This window comes from Phacochoerus africanus, chromosome 10 (assembly GCF_016906955.1).
Source record: "Phacochoerus africanus isolate WHEZ1 chromosome 10, ROS_Pafr_v1, whole genome shotgun sequence".
NCBI classification, from domain to species: Eukaryota; Metazoa; Chordata; class Mammalia; order Artiodactyla; family Suidae; genus Phacochoerus; species Phacochoerus africanus.
In genome coordinates, this window is record NC_062553.1 from 31,148,884 (window position 1) to 31,167,321 (window position 18,438).

The window sequence follows — 18,438 nt, forward strand, 5'->3', positions numbered from 1 at the left end:
TTCCCGCTGTGATACAGAGGGTTAAGAATCCAAATGTAGTGGATCCCGTCCCTGTGGAGGCCTGGGTTAAAGGATCTGGCGTTGCTGCAGCTGTAGCATAGGTCAAAGTGTGGCTCCCCTGGCCCTGGAACTTCCAAATGCTGTGAGTGTGGACATAAACAAAAACAAAAACAAAACAGGAATTACCTGGTGGCTCAGCAGTTGAGGATCTGGTGTTGTCACTGCTGTGGCTCCAGCCCACTGCCGTGATGTGGGTTCAATCCCTGGCCCAGAACTTTCGCATGCTGTGGGACGGCCAAAAAATTGTTAAAACAAACAAACAGAATGGAGCTGATACAGAGAACAATAGGTAATTGCCTAAGGGGAAGAGGGTGGGGGATGAGTGAAACGGGTGAGGGAGGATAAAAGGTACAAACTTCCTGGTACAAAATAAATGAGTCACGGCGATACAATGTAAGTGTGGGGAATATAGCCAATAATAATGTAGTACCGGTGATAGACGGTAACTAGACTTACTGTGGTGAGTATTTTGGAATGTATAGAAATAACCAGGGAGTTCCCGTCGTGGCTCAGTGGTTAACATATCCTACTAGGATCCATGAGGTTGCAGGTTTGATCCCTCGCCTGGCACAGTGGGTTAGGGATCTGGTGTTGCTGTGAGCTGTGGTCTCAGATGCAGCTGGGATCCCGCATTGCTGTGGGGCTGTGGTGTAGGCTGGCGGCTACAGCTCCGATTGGACCCCTAGCCTGGGAACCTCCATATGTCATGGGTGTGGCCCTAGAAAAGGCAAAAAGACAAAAAAAAAAAGAAGAAGAAAAAAAAGAAATAACCAATCACTATGGTGTGCATCAAGAATTAACAGCGTCGGAGTTCCCATTGTGGCTCAGTGGTTAATGAATCCGACTAGGAACCATGAGGTTGCGGGTTCGGTCCCTGGCCTCGCTCAGTGGGTTAAGGATCCGGCGTTGCCGTGAGCTGTGGTGTAGGTTGCAGACGCGGCTCAGATCCCGAGTTGCTGTGGTTCTGGTGTAGGCCAGCAGCTACAGCTCCAGTTGGACCCCTAGCCTGGGAACCTCCATATGCCGTGGGAGCGGCCCTAGAAACAGCAAAAAGACAAAAAAAAAAAAAAAGAATTAACAGCGTTGTAGGTCAATTGTACTTCAAAAAAACAAACACATAGAAAAAGATATCAGATTTGTGGTTACCAGAGGCAGGAGTTGGGACAGGAAGAACAGGATGAAGGTGGGCAAAAGGTACAAACTTCCAGTCGTAAGATGAAAACCAGGGATGGAATGCACAACATGATTAATATAATTAGCACTGGTGAGTGTTAACATATAAAAAGATTTGCTAGAGCAAATCCTAAGACTTCTCATCACAAGGAAAAAAATTTTTTTTCTTTTTCCAGTATTTTGTATCTATGTGAGATGATGAATGCTCATTAAACTTATTGTGGTAATCATTTCATGATGTTCCATCAAGTCCTTAGGGTGTGCACTTTACACTTATACTATATGTCAACTGTATCTCAATAAAACTGGGAGAAAAAAGAATATAGGAGTGTTTATTTTATTAATTAATTAATTTATTTGGTTTTTTAGGGTCACACCTGCAGCATATGGAGGTTCCCAGGCTAGGGGTTGAATCAGAGCTGTAGCTGCTGGCCTACCCCACAGCCATAGCAACACCAGATCCGAGCTACGTCTGCGACCTATACCTCAGCTCACGGCAGTGCCAGATCCTTAACCCACTGAGTGAGGCCAGGGATCAAACCTGCGTCCTCATGGATCCTAGTCAGATTGGTTTCTGCTGAGCCATGACGCTCCTATAGGAATGTTTTAAAGAGACCAATGGGAGGGATGCAGCTGGTCCCAGGAAAGACTAGTACCAAACTGGAGTTTCCATCCTGGCTCAGTGGTTAACAAACCCAACTAGCATCCATGGGGACTTGGGTTCGATCCCTGGCCTCTATCAGCCGGTTAAGGATCCCGAGTTGCTGTGAGCTGTGGTATAGGTCACAGATGCAGCTCAGATCGGTGTTGCTGTGGCTGTGGTGTAGGCCAGCAGCTACAGCTTGGATTTGACCCCTAGCCTGGAAACCTCCATATGCCAAGGGTGTAGCCCTGAAAAAAGACAAAATGGCAAAAAACAAAAACAAAAGCAAAAAACCTAGTACCAAATTGTTGAAAGCCCAGACAATACTTTCTCTCCATCTCTCCAATATCTTTTCTGCTTGTCTGCTTCAGTCTTCTCTCTAGGACAGCTTCCTTTGCTCCCCAGATTTCATGCAAAATATAGTTCCCCCCAGCTCCTGAGTTAACCCCATATAGGCTCATTTGCACAAAGAAACTGAATTTCTTTAGAATCCCCCATTTTTTTTTTGTCTTTTGTCTTTTGAGGGTTGCACCTGAGGCATATGGAGGTTCCCAGTCTGGGGTTATTTCTGCTGCGCCACAACAGGAACTCCTAGAATCCCAAATGTTTTACTCCTACTTAATTTTTTTTTTTCCTGTAAATAGCAAATAGATTCTTTTGGTTCAGAAAAATACGGTGAAAAATCTCTCTAGTCTCTTTCCTCTAGCTACTCAGTTCCCTTTCTCAAGGGCAACCAATGGTACCAGTTTGTTCCATATCCTTCCAAAGAAATTTTATGACAAATCTATCTATTCCCTTCCTCCCACTGAATTACACTAATGGCAGTATACCATAAACATATTTTTTCAATGAGCAGTTTATCCTGGAGATCATACAATATCAGCACTCAGAGAATGTCATCATTCTTTTGTATTATAGGATTTCAAATTTTGGAATTTAATGCTGCATTAAAAAAACAGAGAGTATAGGTATGTGTGTGTATAAAGTTTTGAGAGTAATTTGTATTTCTTTTTCTGTTGTTGCAGTCTTCTTTATGCTTTGTCCATTTTCCCCCCCTTTGGGTTGTTGGTCTTTTCTTTCTCTCCCCTCTCACCTTCTTTCCTTCTTTCCTGCACCTGCAGCTTATGGAGGTTCCCAGGTTAGGGGTCAAATCAGAGCTGCAGCTGCAGGCCTACACCACAGCCGCAGCAACACGGGATCCAAGCTGAATCTTCAATCTACTCTGCAGCTTGTAGCAATGCTGGATTCTTAACCCACTGAGCAAGGCCAGGGATAGAAACCGCATCCTCACTGTTACTATGTTGGGTTCTTAACATGCTGAGCCGCAACAGGGAACTCCAAGTTGGTCATTTTCTTATTGATTTCTAGGTGTTTGTATGTCAGAGGAAACCAATCCTTTGTCTCTGATATGAATTGCACTTTTTCCTTATTTATCATTTGTTTTTTCATTTTACCAGTACTACTCCCCCTGGCCCCTGCCCCCCCACAAATCCTACTTTTTGACTTTGTCCTAATTCTAAAATTTCTCAGGAAGGGGCTAATTGGATTAAGACATCTATTCTTGGTTAAGTAACTGTGACCAGGTAAATGGTCCTTTTTATTTATTTATTTATTTATTTATTTATTTATTTTTTCCTGTCTGTGCCCACAGCATGTGGAAATTCCTGGGCCAGGGATCAAACTGCACCACAGCAGCAACCCAAGCTGCTGCAGTGACAACACCAGATCCTTAACCTGTTGCATCACAAGGGGACTCCCCGGAGTCATTTTTTAATACCCTGGAGTTCACTTTATGGAGTGGGGGTGAGTAAAGCTAAAGGGAAATTGTGAGCTAGGAGGTATCCTATCCACTTCAATGTATAGAGAATGTCTTCTAGTCACTGGGAAAGGAGCTCACAGTTTATTTATTTATTTTTGTTTGTTGTTTGGCGTTGCCTGTGGCATGTGAAAGTTGCGGAGATTGAAACTGTGCCACAGCAGCAACTCAAGCTGCCGCAGTGACAAGGCCAGATCCTTAACCCACTGTGCCATGAGAATTCCAAACTCACAGTTGCACACTCTTTTATGCAACTGAATAAGAGAGATATATACAAACTGCTGTGGGCACAGCAGATGAAGCAGTTCATTATGTTTGGGCCATCTGGGAAAATTTTACAGGAGAAAGGGCATTTGAACTAGGTTTGTAAAGGACATAGCTAAGTGAAGACAAATGACTAGGTTAGCTAATGGTTCAACACCATTGGAAGCTGGATGTATTGGCAAATGTGTGATTGTCACAAATGGAAGAGTAATGTCAGTTTGACAGAAAAATGTCAACTAGTATGGTTGCAGGATATGATGTTTTCTGACTGGCAAATGAAATGAAATCTTACAATTACATAAAGCTGGAGCTACCACAATATGCTTCTGGACTGAAGTATGGCTTCCTATAAAAATTGCTCACAGAGACAGAACTGTGGTTGCTATCACATTCATAAAAGGATTATCCAGGGCACAAGGAAGCTGTTTTTGCCATCTGTCCTGCAGTTTTAGTTCCCTTAGGTGCTTTTCCTTTTTGGAAAAAAGAAAAAGAAAAAAAAGAAAAACACTATCTTTTTCCAAGTCCATTTCTACTTTTTCCTGTCAAGTTTGGAGACTGCCCCATGTCTGCCCATTTAGTTATGGAGAAACTGGGTAAAGCAAAGATAAGTTTCTCAAAAGCATCACTCAGTGGATCTAGGCTTGAGATCTACTTGAAGTCCTTTTCTGTAGGAGTGGCAGGGTTTGGAAGCTATGCTAAAGAATTTTTTTTTTGGTTGTGGTTGTGGCTGATATATCTGCTTTTTCAACAGGAGATTGCCCCCCCCCCCCCCCCCCCCCCGGCTCCCAGCTTTAGGAGATATAATTGACAATAATGTACATACTTAAAATGTATAACATGATTATTTAAGTATATATGGTAAAATGCTTACTATAATTAATACATTCCATCACTTCTCACAGTCAGCTTTTGTGCATGTGTGTGCTGAGAACACAAGATCTATTCTTTTTTTTTTTTTTTTTTGGTCTTTTTAGGGCTGCACCTGCAGCATATGGAGATTCCCAGAATAGGGGTCTAATCGGAGCTACAGCTGCTGGCCTACACCACAGCCACAGCAAAGCCAGATCCTTAACCCACTGAGCCAAGGCCAGGGATCGAACCTGCATCCTCATGGATACTAGTCAGTTCTGTTACCACTGAGGCACGATGAGAACTCCAAGATCTATTCTTTTAGCAAATTTTAATTCTTGGAAGTTTTCTCCTCTTGGTAGATGTTCTTAGTATCCTTTTCCTTCCCTTAGGATATTTATTTCTTCACTTAAAAAAACATAAAAGCAAAAACAGCACTTTATGCAAGTCTTATAGATAAATAATTGCACAAAGAAAATTACTTTTTCTTCCTGATTGAATTCACTAATATCTGCAAGTAGTGACTACCATCTATTGAGTCTTTACTTTTACATGCTTTTATCATTTTAATTAATTAGAAAGTAGATATAATGAATGCCATTTGAGAGATGAGAAAACTGAGTTTTAGAAGGCTTGAAGTAATATTCCCATGGCCACAGAGCTTGCAGCTCCTGTTGAGTGTGGCAAAGAAATCTTTTATAGAGATAAATCCATCCGTACTATTTACTTTAGATAATAACAATATTACCTGCTATTCAGTTTCTACCAGATTTAAAATTGAGAAATACAGATGTTCCAAAATATGTTTGTCTTTACTTTCTTTTAGTAAAGTTCTTGCAAAATGTTATTCTAAGTTGAACTGGGAATGAAAACAAGTATTTATCGGCTATTATGTTAAAGAGAAAAAAAATCCCACAACAGACTTTCTTGTGATTTACCATATGCTGTGTCATAGAGGAATGTTGATTCTTTCACTCCTCAAATGTCTAAGGAGTATTGAGTTTGGTAGTGAGAAATACAAGGCTGAATGGGAAATAGGACCTATCTATCTTCAATGAATTAATGATCTACTAAGAGAGATTATAAACATGTAAATAATTTTAACTAAGCAGAATGCTCCAAGTCAAAATTAAAGTATAGCAATGCAAAGGTAGCACAGATTATTTTTGACTGGGAAGAAATCATACTTATTGTTCTTAACATAAACCAACAAGCATGTTTAGAATTTAGTCATTAAACAGACAAAAGATGCTTTAGACAAATATTATAAAAGATTTATTTATAATGCACTGGCCATTTTATATACAAAAACCCAAGATATAAACTTTATTATTTCCATAAAGGTCAATCTTTCATTTAAAGACATGCCAGGGGGCGTTCCCATCGTGGCTCAATGGTTAATGAATCTGATTAGGAACCATGAGGTCGAGGGTTCAATCCCTAGCCTTGCTCAGTGGGTTAAGGATCTGACGTTGCCGTGAGCTGTGGTGTAGGTCGCAGACGCGGCTCGGATCCCACGTTGCTGTGGCCCTGGCTTAGGCCAGCAGCTACAGCTCCGATTCAACCCCTAGCCTGGGAACCTCCATATGCCGCGGGAGCGGCCCAAGAAATGGCAAAAAGACAAAATCAATCAATCAATCAATCTAGGTCTCTTCGGCTTAAAAATAGTGTTAAAAAAAAAAAGACATGCCAGGGCTCATTGTATTTAAAGTGTTAAGTGGGAGCATTTTGCCATTCCTTGGATTCATCTGGCATTTTAGAGAATTAAATATTGTAACATAACCAACTGGAAGATTACAGAGAGCAGAGTATGAGCAGGAGTAGCACCTTGGCATTTAAGGTACATCAAGATACTCGATAATTCAAAGATTCTTAAATTTCCTCTTTAAAATTAAAAGATACATGAACTCAAATGAGAATGAGCCTGATAAACAATCCATTTATCCAGTGTTTTAACCTAATGCCTATGTCTCATTCTTTAAAAGATGTGTTCTTTTCCTATTGGCTTAGAATTTAAACCAATAAGGAAGAAGGAAATCTTTGTAAATATTCACAAAGGAAGGCTGGCCCTGTGAATGCTGAGTAAAGATTGCTTTGTTCTTCATTTGAGTCTAACTTTCAAAACTTTACAGATGTTTTTCTTTTATTGGCATAGTAAGCAAACATTTTTTTTCCCTTTAAATATTCAGCCTGGTTTATATCTTGCTGGCTTGAAATATATTTCCAATGTTAAGAATATTTTCTTCTTATTGTTCAGACCTAAGATGTGATCAATGGAAAAATCAACAATTTAATTGCCAGTTTTTATTATTATGGTGAACACATTTCATATGAACAAACTCAATATTAACTTGCTAGATTTGTTTGAAGTTTATAATTACTACGGTTCTTTCATTCCTAAAGTGGCATATATAACTTTATTAGTCACTTTTAATGGTTGTTCAAAGGCAGAGATAATGTTAGGTTCTCAGCAATAGCTACTTAAATCTTGAGATTCTGAGTACTTTGTAAAAATTTTTGCTGTTTCCAAGTTACTAAAAGTATTAATAGCGATGTCTGTGTTGTAATTTTTTAACAGGGGCTCAAGGGACTTTTAAAAATACAAAAAGTTGTATGGTTGGTTTCATTAGAAAAGTTACCTTTCCTATTAAATACTTCTGATTTCTGAAAAAAACCACTACAATGTTTTCGTGAGTCGGGGTTCCAATTGGACTTAAATGAAGATTAAAAATTCACTTGCATTTCCCCAAATTTACACTCTGTTTAAAGCGATTACCATAGCAACATGAACAGAGATTCTTCGATGCAAAGGATTACTCTGTCAGGGGCTTATTCTTTTCTCTACGAAAAAACACTGATGGTGGAATAAAAAGTAATTGCAAAGGGAGGGAACCGAGGGAGGAAAAAACGAATAAGCGTAATCACCACCACCAGTAAGCAAGGGTGAAAAATTCGTGTACCTGAAAACACTGAACATTTCACGTCAGAACAGAGAAGAAACAAACCCAGGAAAGCAGGGTTTAGGAGGAAGAAAAAAGGAGCAGACTTGGGGCACGGTCTAATAACACAGCGATCGTAAAAGGGAGGAAAACATCTTTGCTTTTTTTGGCACCTGAAAACTGAAGCTCTAAGCAGGGCAAAGGCCAGCGCCTGCGGTTCTACGTTACAAACAAGCACTCGTTTTGTGCTTCTGCCAGCGTGTTCAGACCGCGCGTTGGCAGCGCCAGCGGGGGCCGGGCAGTGCTGCTCCGGGCCGCAGCCGACCCCTTTGTCTCTCGGCTCCGAGGCGGCCGCCCGAGCGCGCAGAGGGGCAGCGGGCCGCGCTCCTGGAAACCTTCGGTGGGCAGCGTGGCGCGCGCGGGGGCGGGGTTCGCGCGCCTGCAGTCGCCGTGGCCTTGCACCTCCCGACTCAACAGTCCGGTTAGGCCACGCCGAGGCCGCCTGGCTCGTCCCGCGGTCCCTCCCAACTTGCTGCCGGGACCCGCGCGCTGGCGGGCCCGCCCCGCTCTCATTTCCTCCCCTGCCTAGACCGGCGAGTACGACCTTGTATTGCTGTTTTGCCTTTGGGGCTTGAGAGAGTGGCGAGGTTTAGAAACGGCTGTGGTCGACCGCGCCGCTTATTTCCGCAGAAATTTCGGGCCCCTTAGTGCTACGTTCACCAGCTCAAAACGGCTCCCGCCTTCCCGAAACTCCGACCCATTGAAAAGGGCTTGCTCCTCCATGTGACCCCAGGACAAGGGAAGGGGGAAAAGACGTCAGGCTTTCGGGCGAGCTTTCTTGGCGGAGGTGCGGGGTGGCGGGAAGACCGGTCCGATGCGGCAGAACCGGCCAGGCCAGGACTCGCTCCCTAGGGAGCGGGAAAGGCGGGAGCGCCCGCGGGCAGGGGTCGCCCGGCCCGGCCGAGACACCCAAGCGGAGCTCGGGGACGCACCAGAGGTCGCGGCGGGGAGCCGGCGGGGGTGGGGCAGGCGGAGGGCGGCGATCCACCTGGGCGACGTGGCAGCCATTCCCTGTTCCCCGAGACCCCTCCCCATTCGGCCGCCCACCCGCCCCCTCGCGGCTGGCTGCTGTGAGGCTGCTCTTCCCCGACCGGACGAAGAGCGGCAGTGTCTCCCCGCCCGGCACTCGCCGCGCGTCTCCCCCCCGCGGCCGTCGCTGCTCGCCAGCCCTGCACCGCGCCGGAGAGCGCAGTGGCGGCGGCGGGAAAGGGCTGCGGACCCACGGCGCCGCGTCGCACACTCGACGACGCGGCCCCGGCCTCGACGCCCTCCGCCCGCTCCTGGAGCAGGTAAAGGCGGCGGGTGGGAGGCAGGGCCGGGGAGAGGGTCCGGGAGGGAAAGGATCCCGGGGTCCCCGAACCGGAGCGGAGGGCCTGAGGCAGCAGCGGGCGACCGAAACCTCAGTCCCCGAACGTGGGGGGCCGGCTCGGGCCGCCTCCAGTCCGGCCCGCGGGCCCGGCCGCCCGGACGGAAGGGGAGTGAGGCGTCGGCGAGAGGCGGGCCCTGGCGTGCTGCCCGAGGTCGGGCGAAGGCGGGGGCCGCGGCCGCCTCCCCTGCCTCCTAGTCCCTGGCGGGCCTCCAGGCCCTTGACACACCCCTCTCGCCCCCCGGGGGCCTCCCTGTCGATTCCCGCCGGGACTTGACCTCGCGGGCCTCCGAGCGCCGGAGCTTTTCCCAGGCGGAGCCTTCTTGCAACTTCGGGCCACCCTCCCGAGCACGTAGTCCTTGCAGGGCCGTTTATTTACTCACTTCTCGAAATCCAAACACAACCTTTTACATCGCACGTTTCGATTTTGGAAACTGCTGGGAGGCATTCACGGTTCCTGGGGTCTGTGCCCTTTTGATCCTCGTTCCCCCCCTCCCCCACGGCAACTTTGATCCTCGCTTTGAGCCCTACTGAGATCCGGACCCTCTCCGCGAGAGGTCCATTTGGAAATCCTTCGATAGAGTGAGTCATCTGACCCGGGGCAGTTTATTCCTTAAGCTCTTTTGGTTAAAACGTGGTTTTTTTGGGGGGGGGGGTTCCTCTCTTATAAAGAGAGCTAGAGTAATTATTTTAAAAAAGTGTAGATCACGCTCAGTGTTGGCTTTAAAGAATCTTCCTTTCGGCAACAGTCTCTAGAACTAGGATCTGGTATTTGTGGCATGGACAGGTTTGTACACATTCTCGCCATGCAGTGGTTGTAATGTCTCCATAGCACAGTTCTGACTTGAAGGCAGGATTGGCTGGTTTTTCTACTCGACATCTTTAAGCCAATCAAGAAGTGCTGCTTGCCTGGAGACTGGTTAACTCAGAAAAGGTGGGGATTGGTTGAGCTCAGAGAAGAAAATCCTGGAGATGAACCTGGCTTCTCAGAAAACAATGACTGATTTGCAGCTGCCTCTTTCCCTCACTTAAAAAAAAAATTCTTTTCATCTCCACAGCAGCCTTTTCATACTGTTTTTATTATTTCCATTGTTTGTCTCTGAAACACCCAGCTCTCTCGTAACTCAGCCCTCATCCTTCAATTTTCAATGAAAGAATTCTTAAACGCTTTAAGAAATGTAAACATCATGTGTTTTGATTATCAGCATGGTTCAGTTATCTTACATTATCTGTTTTTAAAGGTTAGGAATTAAATCAATTTTTTTTCCTATGCCAGAGCCTTTATTATTCAAGTGGCTGAGTGAGGATGGGGGGCTGCAGTGGTGGTGGTGATGAAAAGAACAGGAAAGAAATGGCTGCTTTTCTACAAAGATGCTACATTTTAGTTCATGAGAAAAGACTAAGGTTTAAAATAAAACCTGGGTCAAATCAGCGTTTAGTACTTATGAATGTCAATTTGTGCACCTGTTGACTTTAGTTGTTGTGAAAGGCAAAGAGGACCAAGCAGTGGACTAAATAGAAAAAAATGGGCTTAAGTTAATGGTAAAGAAATTTTTTTTTCTGTATTAAATTAGGCATCATATCTGCACACAGTAGAGGCTAAATAAATATGATCAGTGTAGGTGCATGTTTTTTAAGTGCTGTTGAAAATTTTTCTTCTAAAATCTCCCTTTTATTCATGATTGTCTATGGTGATGCATGTCTTGATATGCAAAGCAGTAACCACGTATTAGTCAACGTAAATTTTAGAAAATAGCCACCATTTTTGCACTCCTTCCATTCAGCTTTTATTTATTTATTTATTTTTGCTTTTTAGGGCTGCACCTGCAGCATATGGAGGTTCCCAGGCTAGGGATCTAATCGGAGCCACAGCTGCCAGCCTATGTCACAGCCATAGCAACGTGGGATCCAAGCGCGTCTGTGACCTACACCACAGCTTAAGGCAACTCCGGATCCTTAACCCACTGAGTGAGGCCCTGGATCGAACCTGAAACCTCATGGTTACTAGTTGGATTCATTTCAGCACCACAAGGGAACTCCCCCATTCAGCTTTTTATATGCAAATTCACATTGTAAATCTTGGGAAGAATCTCAAGTTTGTCAGGCCAAACATTAAACTTTAACAGATTGCATTATTAGATGCCTTTGGTAGTTTTATTAGGAATTAAAGAAGAGATTGAGCTTTCTTTCAGTATTTACCATGGCAGAAAATTAGTAAGCCAAATGTCATTAGGATTGTATCAACTCTTGACTTTTAATAACAATTTTTTATCATTTGTTGGATTTTTGTGGTTGTCCCATTTAGTTGCATAATGTTGTTTCCTAATATGATTTAGTGTTTAGTAGTTAATTTCCCCCATGTGTCTTAAACTTTTTTTTTTTTTTAATATATCCACTCTATTCACTAAATTTGGGAGGAAGTTCCCATTTTGGCAAATCGGAAATGAACCCAACTAATATCCGTGAGGGTGCAGGTTCGATCCCTGGCCTCTGGCCTTGCTCAGTGGGTTAAGGATCCAGCGTTGCCATTGAGCTGTGGTGTAGGTCACAGACGAGCCTTGGAACCTGAGTTGCTATGGCTGTGGGTAAGCTGATGGCTGCAGCTCTGATTCGATTCCTAGCCGGGAACTTCCTTATGTTGTGGGTGTGGCCCTAAAAAAAGATAATAAATAAAAGAGTTTGGGAGACTGACATGAATAATATTTAATTTTTCTGTTTTAAAGCATTTAAAAATTTAAAAATTTAAAAAATTTTTCTTTTGTCTTTGAATTTATTGTTTCTTCTGCTTATAGTGTCTTCACTATTCTCCTTGTCTTCTTCACCTTACTGCTAACCTTCAAGATTTAGATGGTATTTGGTGTGGTGTTCTTTCCTTCTTTACCTCAGCAGAGATTATCACTTACTCATTTTATTACCTCTGAACCTTTAATGTAATATTTCCATTATACTATATATATGTATATTTCTATTATATAATATGTTGCTAAATTGAGCTATCTCCTCTCTGTGGTAACTGTAAGCTTCACTGACTTTTACTCACTTTTTTTCCCCTAACACTAGTCCCAGAGCTGTAAGTTTGTAGGTATTAAATAAATATTGTCATGAACAAAGGAGATATTTTACTTTAAAAAATATTTCGCCTCGTTTCTACATGCTGATAATTCTCTTATCTCCAGCCTAAAGCTCTTTCTTGATAACTGGACTCATTATGTCAAGTATCTTCATGACTTATTCATTTGTTTTCTCCTGTAGGTACCTCAAATTGAGCAGATCCCAAACTATAGTCATTATCAACCTTCCTTCTTTCAACCTCAAAACCAAAATATGACAGGAGTTCCAGTTGTCAATTAGATTCGACTGCTACCCTGGGAACTTCTATATGCTGCGATTGTGGCCCCAAAAAGCAAAAAAAAAAAAAAAAGAAAAAAGGCACAAACTGCTTTTTTTCCCTGTCTTCTTTATAGGGGATGATTAAATGAGATAATGCATGTGTGGTAAGAATTCAGTAAATAATAGGCACTGCTAATAATAACTTGGCAGAAACATGGGCTATTATCTTTTCCTCTCTTTCCTTTTGTATTTTTTTTTTTCTTCAGGGCTGCTCCCATGGCATATGGAAGTTCCCAGGTTAGGGGTCTAATCAGAGTGGTAGTCGCTGGCCTACACCACACCCCCAGCAATGCAGGATCCTAGCCACATCTTTGACCTACACCACAGCTCACCGCAATGCCGGATCCTTAACCCACTGAGCAAGGCCAGGGATCGAACTCGAAACCTCATGATTCTTAGTCGGATTCGTTAGCCACTGCGCCACGATGGGAACTCCCCTTTTCTCTTCTTAAGGCTACCATCCTGCTCCATGGTTAGCATCATCTCTCACCTCAATTGCTGCAGTAGCCTCCTCAGTAGTTGTTATCCCTGCTGTCAGTCTTGGCTTCCAAGCCATTTTCCCCACCTTAACCAGAGTAATGTGTCTCACACCTTTAACCTGTAGCTCCTCTGCTTAAAAACTCTTTTTTTTTTTTTTTTTTGGTGGCTTTTCATTGCCTTCAGGATAAAATCAGAATTTCTTAATTTGGCTTTCAGAATCTCCATGGTGTGGCTTCTGTTTACCTCTTCATCCTCTTGTCATTTTCTCCCTTTGCTCTCAATATGCTGGTCATATTCCATTTCTTGCATTTCTCCCTCAAGATGCCAAGTCTGTTAAAGGTAGACCCGAGTACCGAAGCTTTTCTCTGTCTGGAATGCCTTCCTAGTTCCCTTTGGTTTTGTTAACTCATACTTATCTTCCAGGTGTCCATAGAGGGGATACCTTTCTAGGAAGCCAGCCTTCTGCTTGTTTCCTTTGTGCTCTATATTCTCATTGTAATTGCTTGTTGTCCTCTCACCATGTGCTGGCTAGGGTGTAACCAAAGAAAGAGGCACATCACCTATCTTAAAAAATGATGTGGTTTTCACTGAGTGTATTTAAAAGGGAAATAAATAGTAATTTTGGGGTTTACCTCATAGGGAGGAGAAAGATATTACATTCGATGAAAGTTTTCTAAGTAGGAAGGGCATACTCAGTAGGTCTTTTACAGCTTCAATGTAATTTCCATCTTATTCCGTTCCTCTGGTTATTAGGACTTTTTGGATTGCAAATAACAGAGATACAGTTTGAAATAGCCTATGGATGAGAAAGTTACTGGTTCATAACCATTTAACAAAAATCGAATGGATAGAGATGGCCATAAGGAGTGAACGTGGGAACTTGCCCAGAGCTAGATCCTTCCTGTGCACTCTGGCACCATGTCTTCTACTGTGGATATGCTGCTTCGCATGGTGGGACCTGGTTCTTGGCAGCACAGGCTTATCTACTTAGAGCCTCATGCCAAAGGCTCTGTTTAGATAGATTTCGTCACATGCCTATCCCTTGACCAATTCCTGCCAGCTGAGGGGATGAGGTACTATGCCTGGTTCAGCCTAGATCATGTGATGGGCTGACTTACATGGCCAGGGGTCTAGTAGCAGAAATCAGACCCCTGGTGGAGTAGGGGAGGAGAAGGAGTCCTGGGCAGACACAAAGAATATCCATTCTAATTCTCACCCACCCTTCTGATTTTACATTTATTTTCCTAGATATTTTACTTAATGGGAAAGTGATGCCCTGTATTATGGACCTGAGTATTCCAGGTATTGACATGGTAAGTCCAATATTTTAAAGAACTAGATTGGCTTTTTGGTTCATGCTGGCATTTAACAAATATTTATCAAGCGCTTGTTTGCTAAATAAGAACACATTATCTGTGGGATGCCTATGGACTAGTAAACAAATAAATACAAAGGTGTTTTGATAGAGGTGTATCTAGGATGCAGTGGAAGCTGTGTGTAAATCAGACTTGAGGATAGTGGGAAACTTTCCTGAAAGAAAGTTAATTAAGCTAAGAAATATGGTTTGATGGGATAGTGTAGAGGGACTTTTGGGGAGAGCACATGTGAGGTGCAAAGATGGGAAATGGCCTACTTTGTGTGGGAGATAAATAATTAGACACAGGAAGAGTGGAGAGTACTTGAGAGATAGAGGAAGAGAAGGGTAAGGGTAGGTAAGGGGCCAGAGCATAGAGGTCCTTGAATGCTTTACCAAGGAGTTTGAGCCTGATCTTGAAAGCTATGGAGTCGCTGAAGCATTTTGAGCTGGAACTCTCGGGCTTGAAGTAATACCCAAGTGGATATGTCTGTTGGGCAGTTAACTCTGTTGGAGTTTGGGAGAGAATTCTTGGCTGGAGCCAGAGGTATTGAAGCCATGGGTTGGGATGGACTAGAAAAAGCTAGTGGAGCCGAAGGTTGGGAACAGAACCCAAGGTAGCAGTGACACTGAAGGAGTGAGCAGAAGAAAAGGCGTCAATAAAAGAGTCTGAGAAAGAGTGGGCAGAAAAAACCCAGTAGATATAGAGGGCAGATTGTGTTGGATGAAGAAGTCAACAGAAAGTGGGAAGTTGAAACAACAGATGTAAACTATTTTTATTTTAAGAAAAAGAAACTGTCTAGGAAATAATAGGAGTTTAGATAGTCTGAGTGTATTCTCTTCATTGTTATCAATTCAGGGTACATTGAGAAATCAGCTTTCAAACAGTTTTGCCAATACAGGAATTTGAACTTTTTAGAATTAGAAGTTTTTTTTTTTTTTGCTTCTTAGGGCTGCACATGTGGCATATGGATGTTCCCAGGCTAGGGGTCAAATCAGAGCTGCATCTGCCACCCTATGCCACAGCTCACGGCAAGAGCGGGGCCAGAGATAAAACCCGTACCCTCATGGATACTAGTTGGATTCATTACCACTGAACCACAATGGGAACTTCATAATTAAGAGGTTTTTTTTTCTTTTTTTTTGCTTTTTAGGGCCATACCTGGGGCATATGGAGGTTCCCAGGCTAGGGGTATAATTGGAGCTACAGCTGCCGGCCTATGCCACAGCCATAGCAATGCCAGATCTGAGCCGCTTCTGTGACCTATACCGCAGCTCATGGCAGTGCAGATCCTTAACCCATTGAGCAAGGCCAGGGATTGAACCTGCAACCTCATGGTTCCTAGTCGGATTTGTTTCTGCTGCGCTATGACGGGAACTCCCTAGAATTAAGAGTTTTTAGAGAGAAGAGAGGAGAGGATGGAAGCTTTTTGTTGGGTGGTGGTTGGTAGTTGTAATTTCTTTCCCTGCAGGGAAGGAAAATGTTCACTCAAAAGAGGTGGAGTCAGAAATAGAAAAGAAAATCAAATAGAAATCCTGAGAAGCATACATTTAATTATAACTTCACAATCATATATCAATTCTAGGTGTCCTGATAAAATAGATTTGAATCTATGGCTCCAGAAACTGTATGCAGAATACTTTACTAGGTACTCTGTATGCCCCAGTGGGACTAATTGCACATAAACCCTAGCCATCCCCTACTCAACCACTTCTTTCCTACTCAACTCCTCCTAGGTTTAATAATTGTTAATAATTTTGCTACTCTTTTTTGTTGTTGTTGCACCAGTGGCATGTGGAAGTTGCTGGGCCAGGGATAGAACCTGTGCCACAGCAGTTACCTGTGCCACTGCAGTGACAATGCTGGATCCTTATCCTCCTAAGCCTCCTGCTGAGCCACATGGGAACTCCTAATTTTGCTATACTTGCTTTATGTATATGTATATTTCTATGTATATTAAGTTTCCTAAATGATTTAAAAGTGACAAATGAAGTTTTTTGTTTTGTTTTTTTTTGCATACTATGCATTTGTGTTATAAGTGTTGTATACATTTTTGACTTTGATAAATTTCATTTAAGGATTTAGCTTGAAATTTACTATTTTAAAAATTCATAAGACACACTGTCTTTGACGTATATTTTCCAGAAAAGGATATTCTCTTATATAACCACATCATTCCTATATATATTCCTATATAATCATTATCACACCTAACAAAATTATCAATAATTCTTTAATATATAATACTCATACTGTATTCAAATTTCTCTAGTTCTAAAAACATCTTTTACTGCATTTTTAAAAAAATATAAAAATCTAATCAAAAGCTACCCATGTCATCTGGTTATCTCTTTATAGAACTCTTACCTACCCATCCCTGTCATCACCCTACCTGCCTTTCTCCATAATACAGATGTGTTGGCTCTGTTGAGAACATCTGACATTTTGTATGGCTAATAATTTCTTCATGGTGTAGTATAATTTCCCTCTATCATCTATATTTCCTATAAACTGGGGGTTAGATCTAAAGGTGTTTCAGATTCAGTTTAAACATTTTTTAGAAGAGTATTTCTTTTAGCAATCCTGTGTACTCATGATTGTTTCACTTAGAGGCATGTAATGTTTAGTTGTCCCACCATTTGGATGCTGTATCTGATCACCAGGCCAAGGTGGTGACAACCGGGTCATCTTATTGTAGTCATGTTTGACTTTTTATATCTAGCAAATAATCTGTGGCATGGTACTTTGGCACCTTGTATATCTCTGTCATGCTTTCACCTAATGATTTTAGCCTTCATTTATGATTGTTGATGATTCTTGATCAGGTATTTAATTATGGTTTACAATATAGTAATTAGTTTTGGATTCTATTATATAGTTTTTTTTTTTTTTTTTTTGCTTTTTAGGGCTGAACCTGCTGCATATGGAAATTCTCAGGCTAGGGGTCAAATTGGAGCTGCAGCTGCTGGCTTGTGCCACAGCCACAGCAATGCAGGATCCAAGCTGTGTCTGCGAGCTACATCACAGCTTATGGCAATGCTGGATCCTTAACCCACTCAGCAGGGCCGGGGATTGAACCCACATCCTTCATTACTGCTGGGCCACGACAGGAACTTCTATTACATGGTTGTCTTCAGTAAAGAAGAGGTTTCCGGGAGTTCCCGTTGTGGCGCAGTGGTTAACGAATCCGACTAGGAACCATGAGGTTGCGGGTTCAATCCCTGGCCTTGCTCAGTGGGTTAAGGATCTGGCGTTGCCCCGTGAGCTGTGGTGTGGGTCGCAGACGTGCCTCGGATCCCGAGTTGCCGTGGCTCTGGCGTAGGCCGGTGGCTACAGCTCTGATTAGAACCCTGGCCTGGGAACCTCCATATGCCTTGGAGCGGCTCAAGAAAAGGCAAAAACGCAAAAAAAAAAAAAAAGGTTTCCCTCATCAATTAGGTCTGTTTTGTTACCTTGAAATAACATTCTACTTAAAAAGCAGAATAAATGCTTAGTTTTTCCCTTTGTATATAATCATTTCCAGGGTGTAATAGTCACTTCCAATGGTGATGAATAAGGTCTGTCTTTTTTCTTTATTTTGTAGCTCTCTCTTTGGGATATGATATATACTTATAAATATTGTATGTATTTTGGACTTTGATTTTGTTTAGGATTATGGTTTGATATGAACTTGCTTTTGTTAAGTATGTATATAATACATCACTTATATATTTTTTAATAGTAAGAAGACATTATGTTGGATAATAGGAAGAGCTGTAGAGTTTGCAGGTGTCAACCGTGGCCTTAATAAGCACACTGATAGCATCAATGCCAGATAGATGGTAAGTATTATTAAAGTCATGGAATAAGTATATTTCACACATAAGTTTTCAAGCTTTTTTTTTTTTTGTCTTTTCTAGGACTGCTCCCACGGCATGTGGAGGTTCCTAGGCTAGGGGTCTAATTGGAGCTGTAGCCACCGGCCTATGCCAGAGCCACAGCAACGCGGGATCTGAGCCGTGTCTGCAACCTACACCACAGCTCACGGCAATGCCAGATCCTTA

The 18,438-nt window shown here is 42.8% G+C and overlaps 2 protein-coding genes across 8 annotated transcripts in view; both read left to right on the forward strand.

Annotated features, from left to right (window-relative positions):
* The first annotated feature begins 8,313 nt into the window (after nucleotides 1-8,313).
* Nucleotides 8,314-14,339, forward strand: LOC125137579 (translation initiation factor IF-2-like). The gene is made up of 2 exons (XM_047798400.1): nucleotides 8,314-9,752; nucleotides 14,289-14,339. The coding sequence occupies exon 1, from the start codon at nucleotides 8,619-8,621 to the stop codon at nucleotides 9,366-9,368; it is 750 nt and encodes a 249-aa protein (XP_047654356.1). The 5' UTR covers nucleotides 8,314-8,618; the 3' UTR covers nucleotides 9,369-9,752; nucleotides 14,289-14,339.
* Nucleotides 14,340-18,132: 3,793 nt separating this feature from the next.
* N4BP2 (NEDD4 binding protein 2) overlaps nucleotides 18,133-18,438 on the forward strand; it is a 75,975-nt gene continuing 75,669 nt past the window's right edge. For 3 of the 7 annotated variants that reach the window (XM_047798397.1, XM_047798392.1, XM_047798395.1), the window contains exon 1: nucleotides 18,162-18,216. The gene's annotated coding sequence lies outside the window, so the exon portion shown is untranslated. Of the gene's footprint in view, nucleotides 18,217-18,438 lie in introns of all 7 variants that reach the window. The other 4 variants (XM_047798394.1, XM_047798398.1, XM_047798399.1 and 1 more) reach the window with 4 other exon arrangements.

Coding starts and splice junctions, on each gene's coding strand:
- LOC125137579 (XM_047798400.1), top strand. CDS start 8,619: ATGCGGCAGAACCGGCCAGGCCAGGACTCGCTCCCTAGGGAGCGGGAA.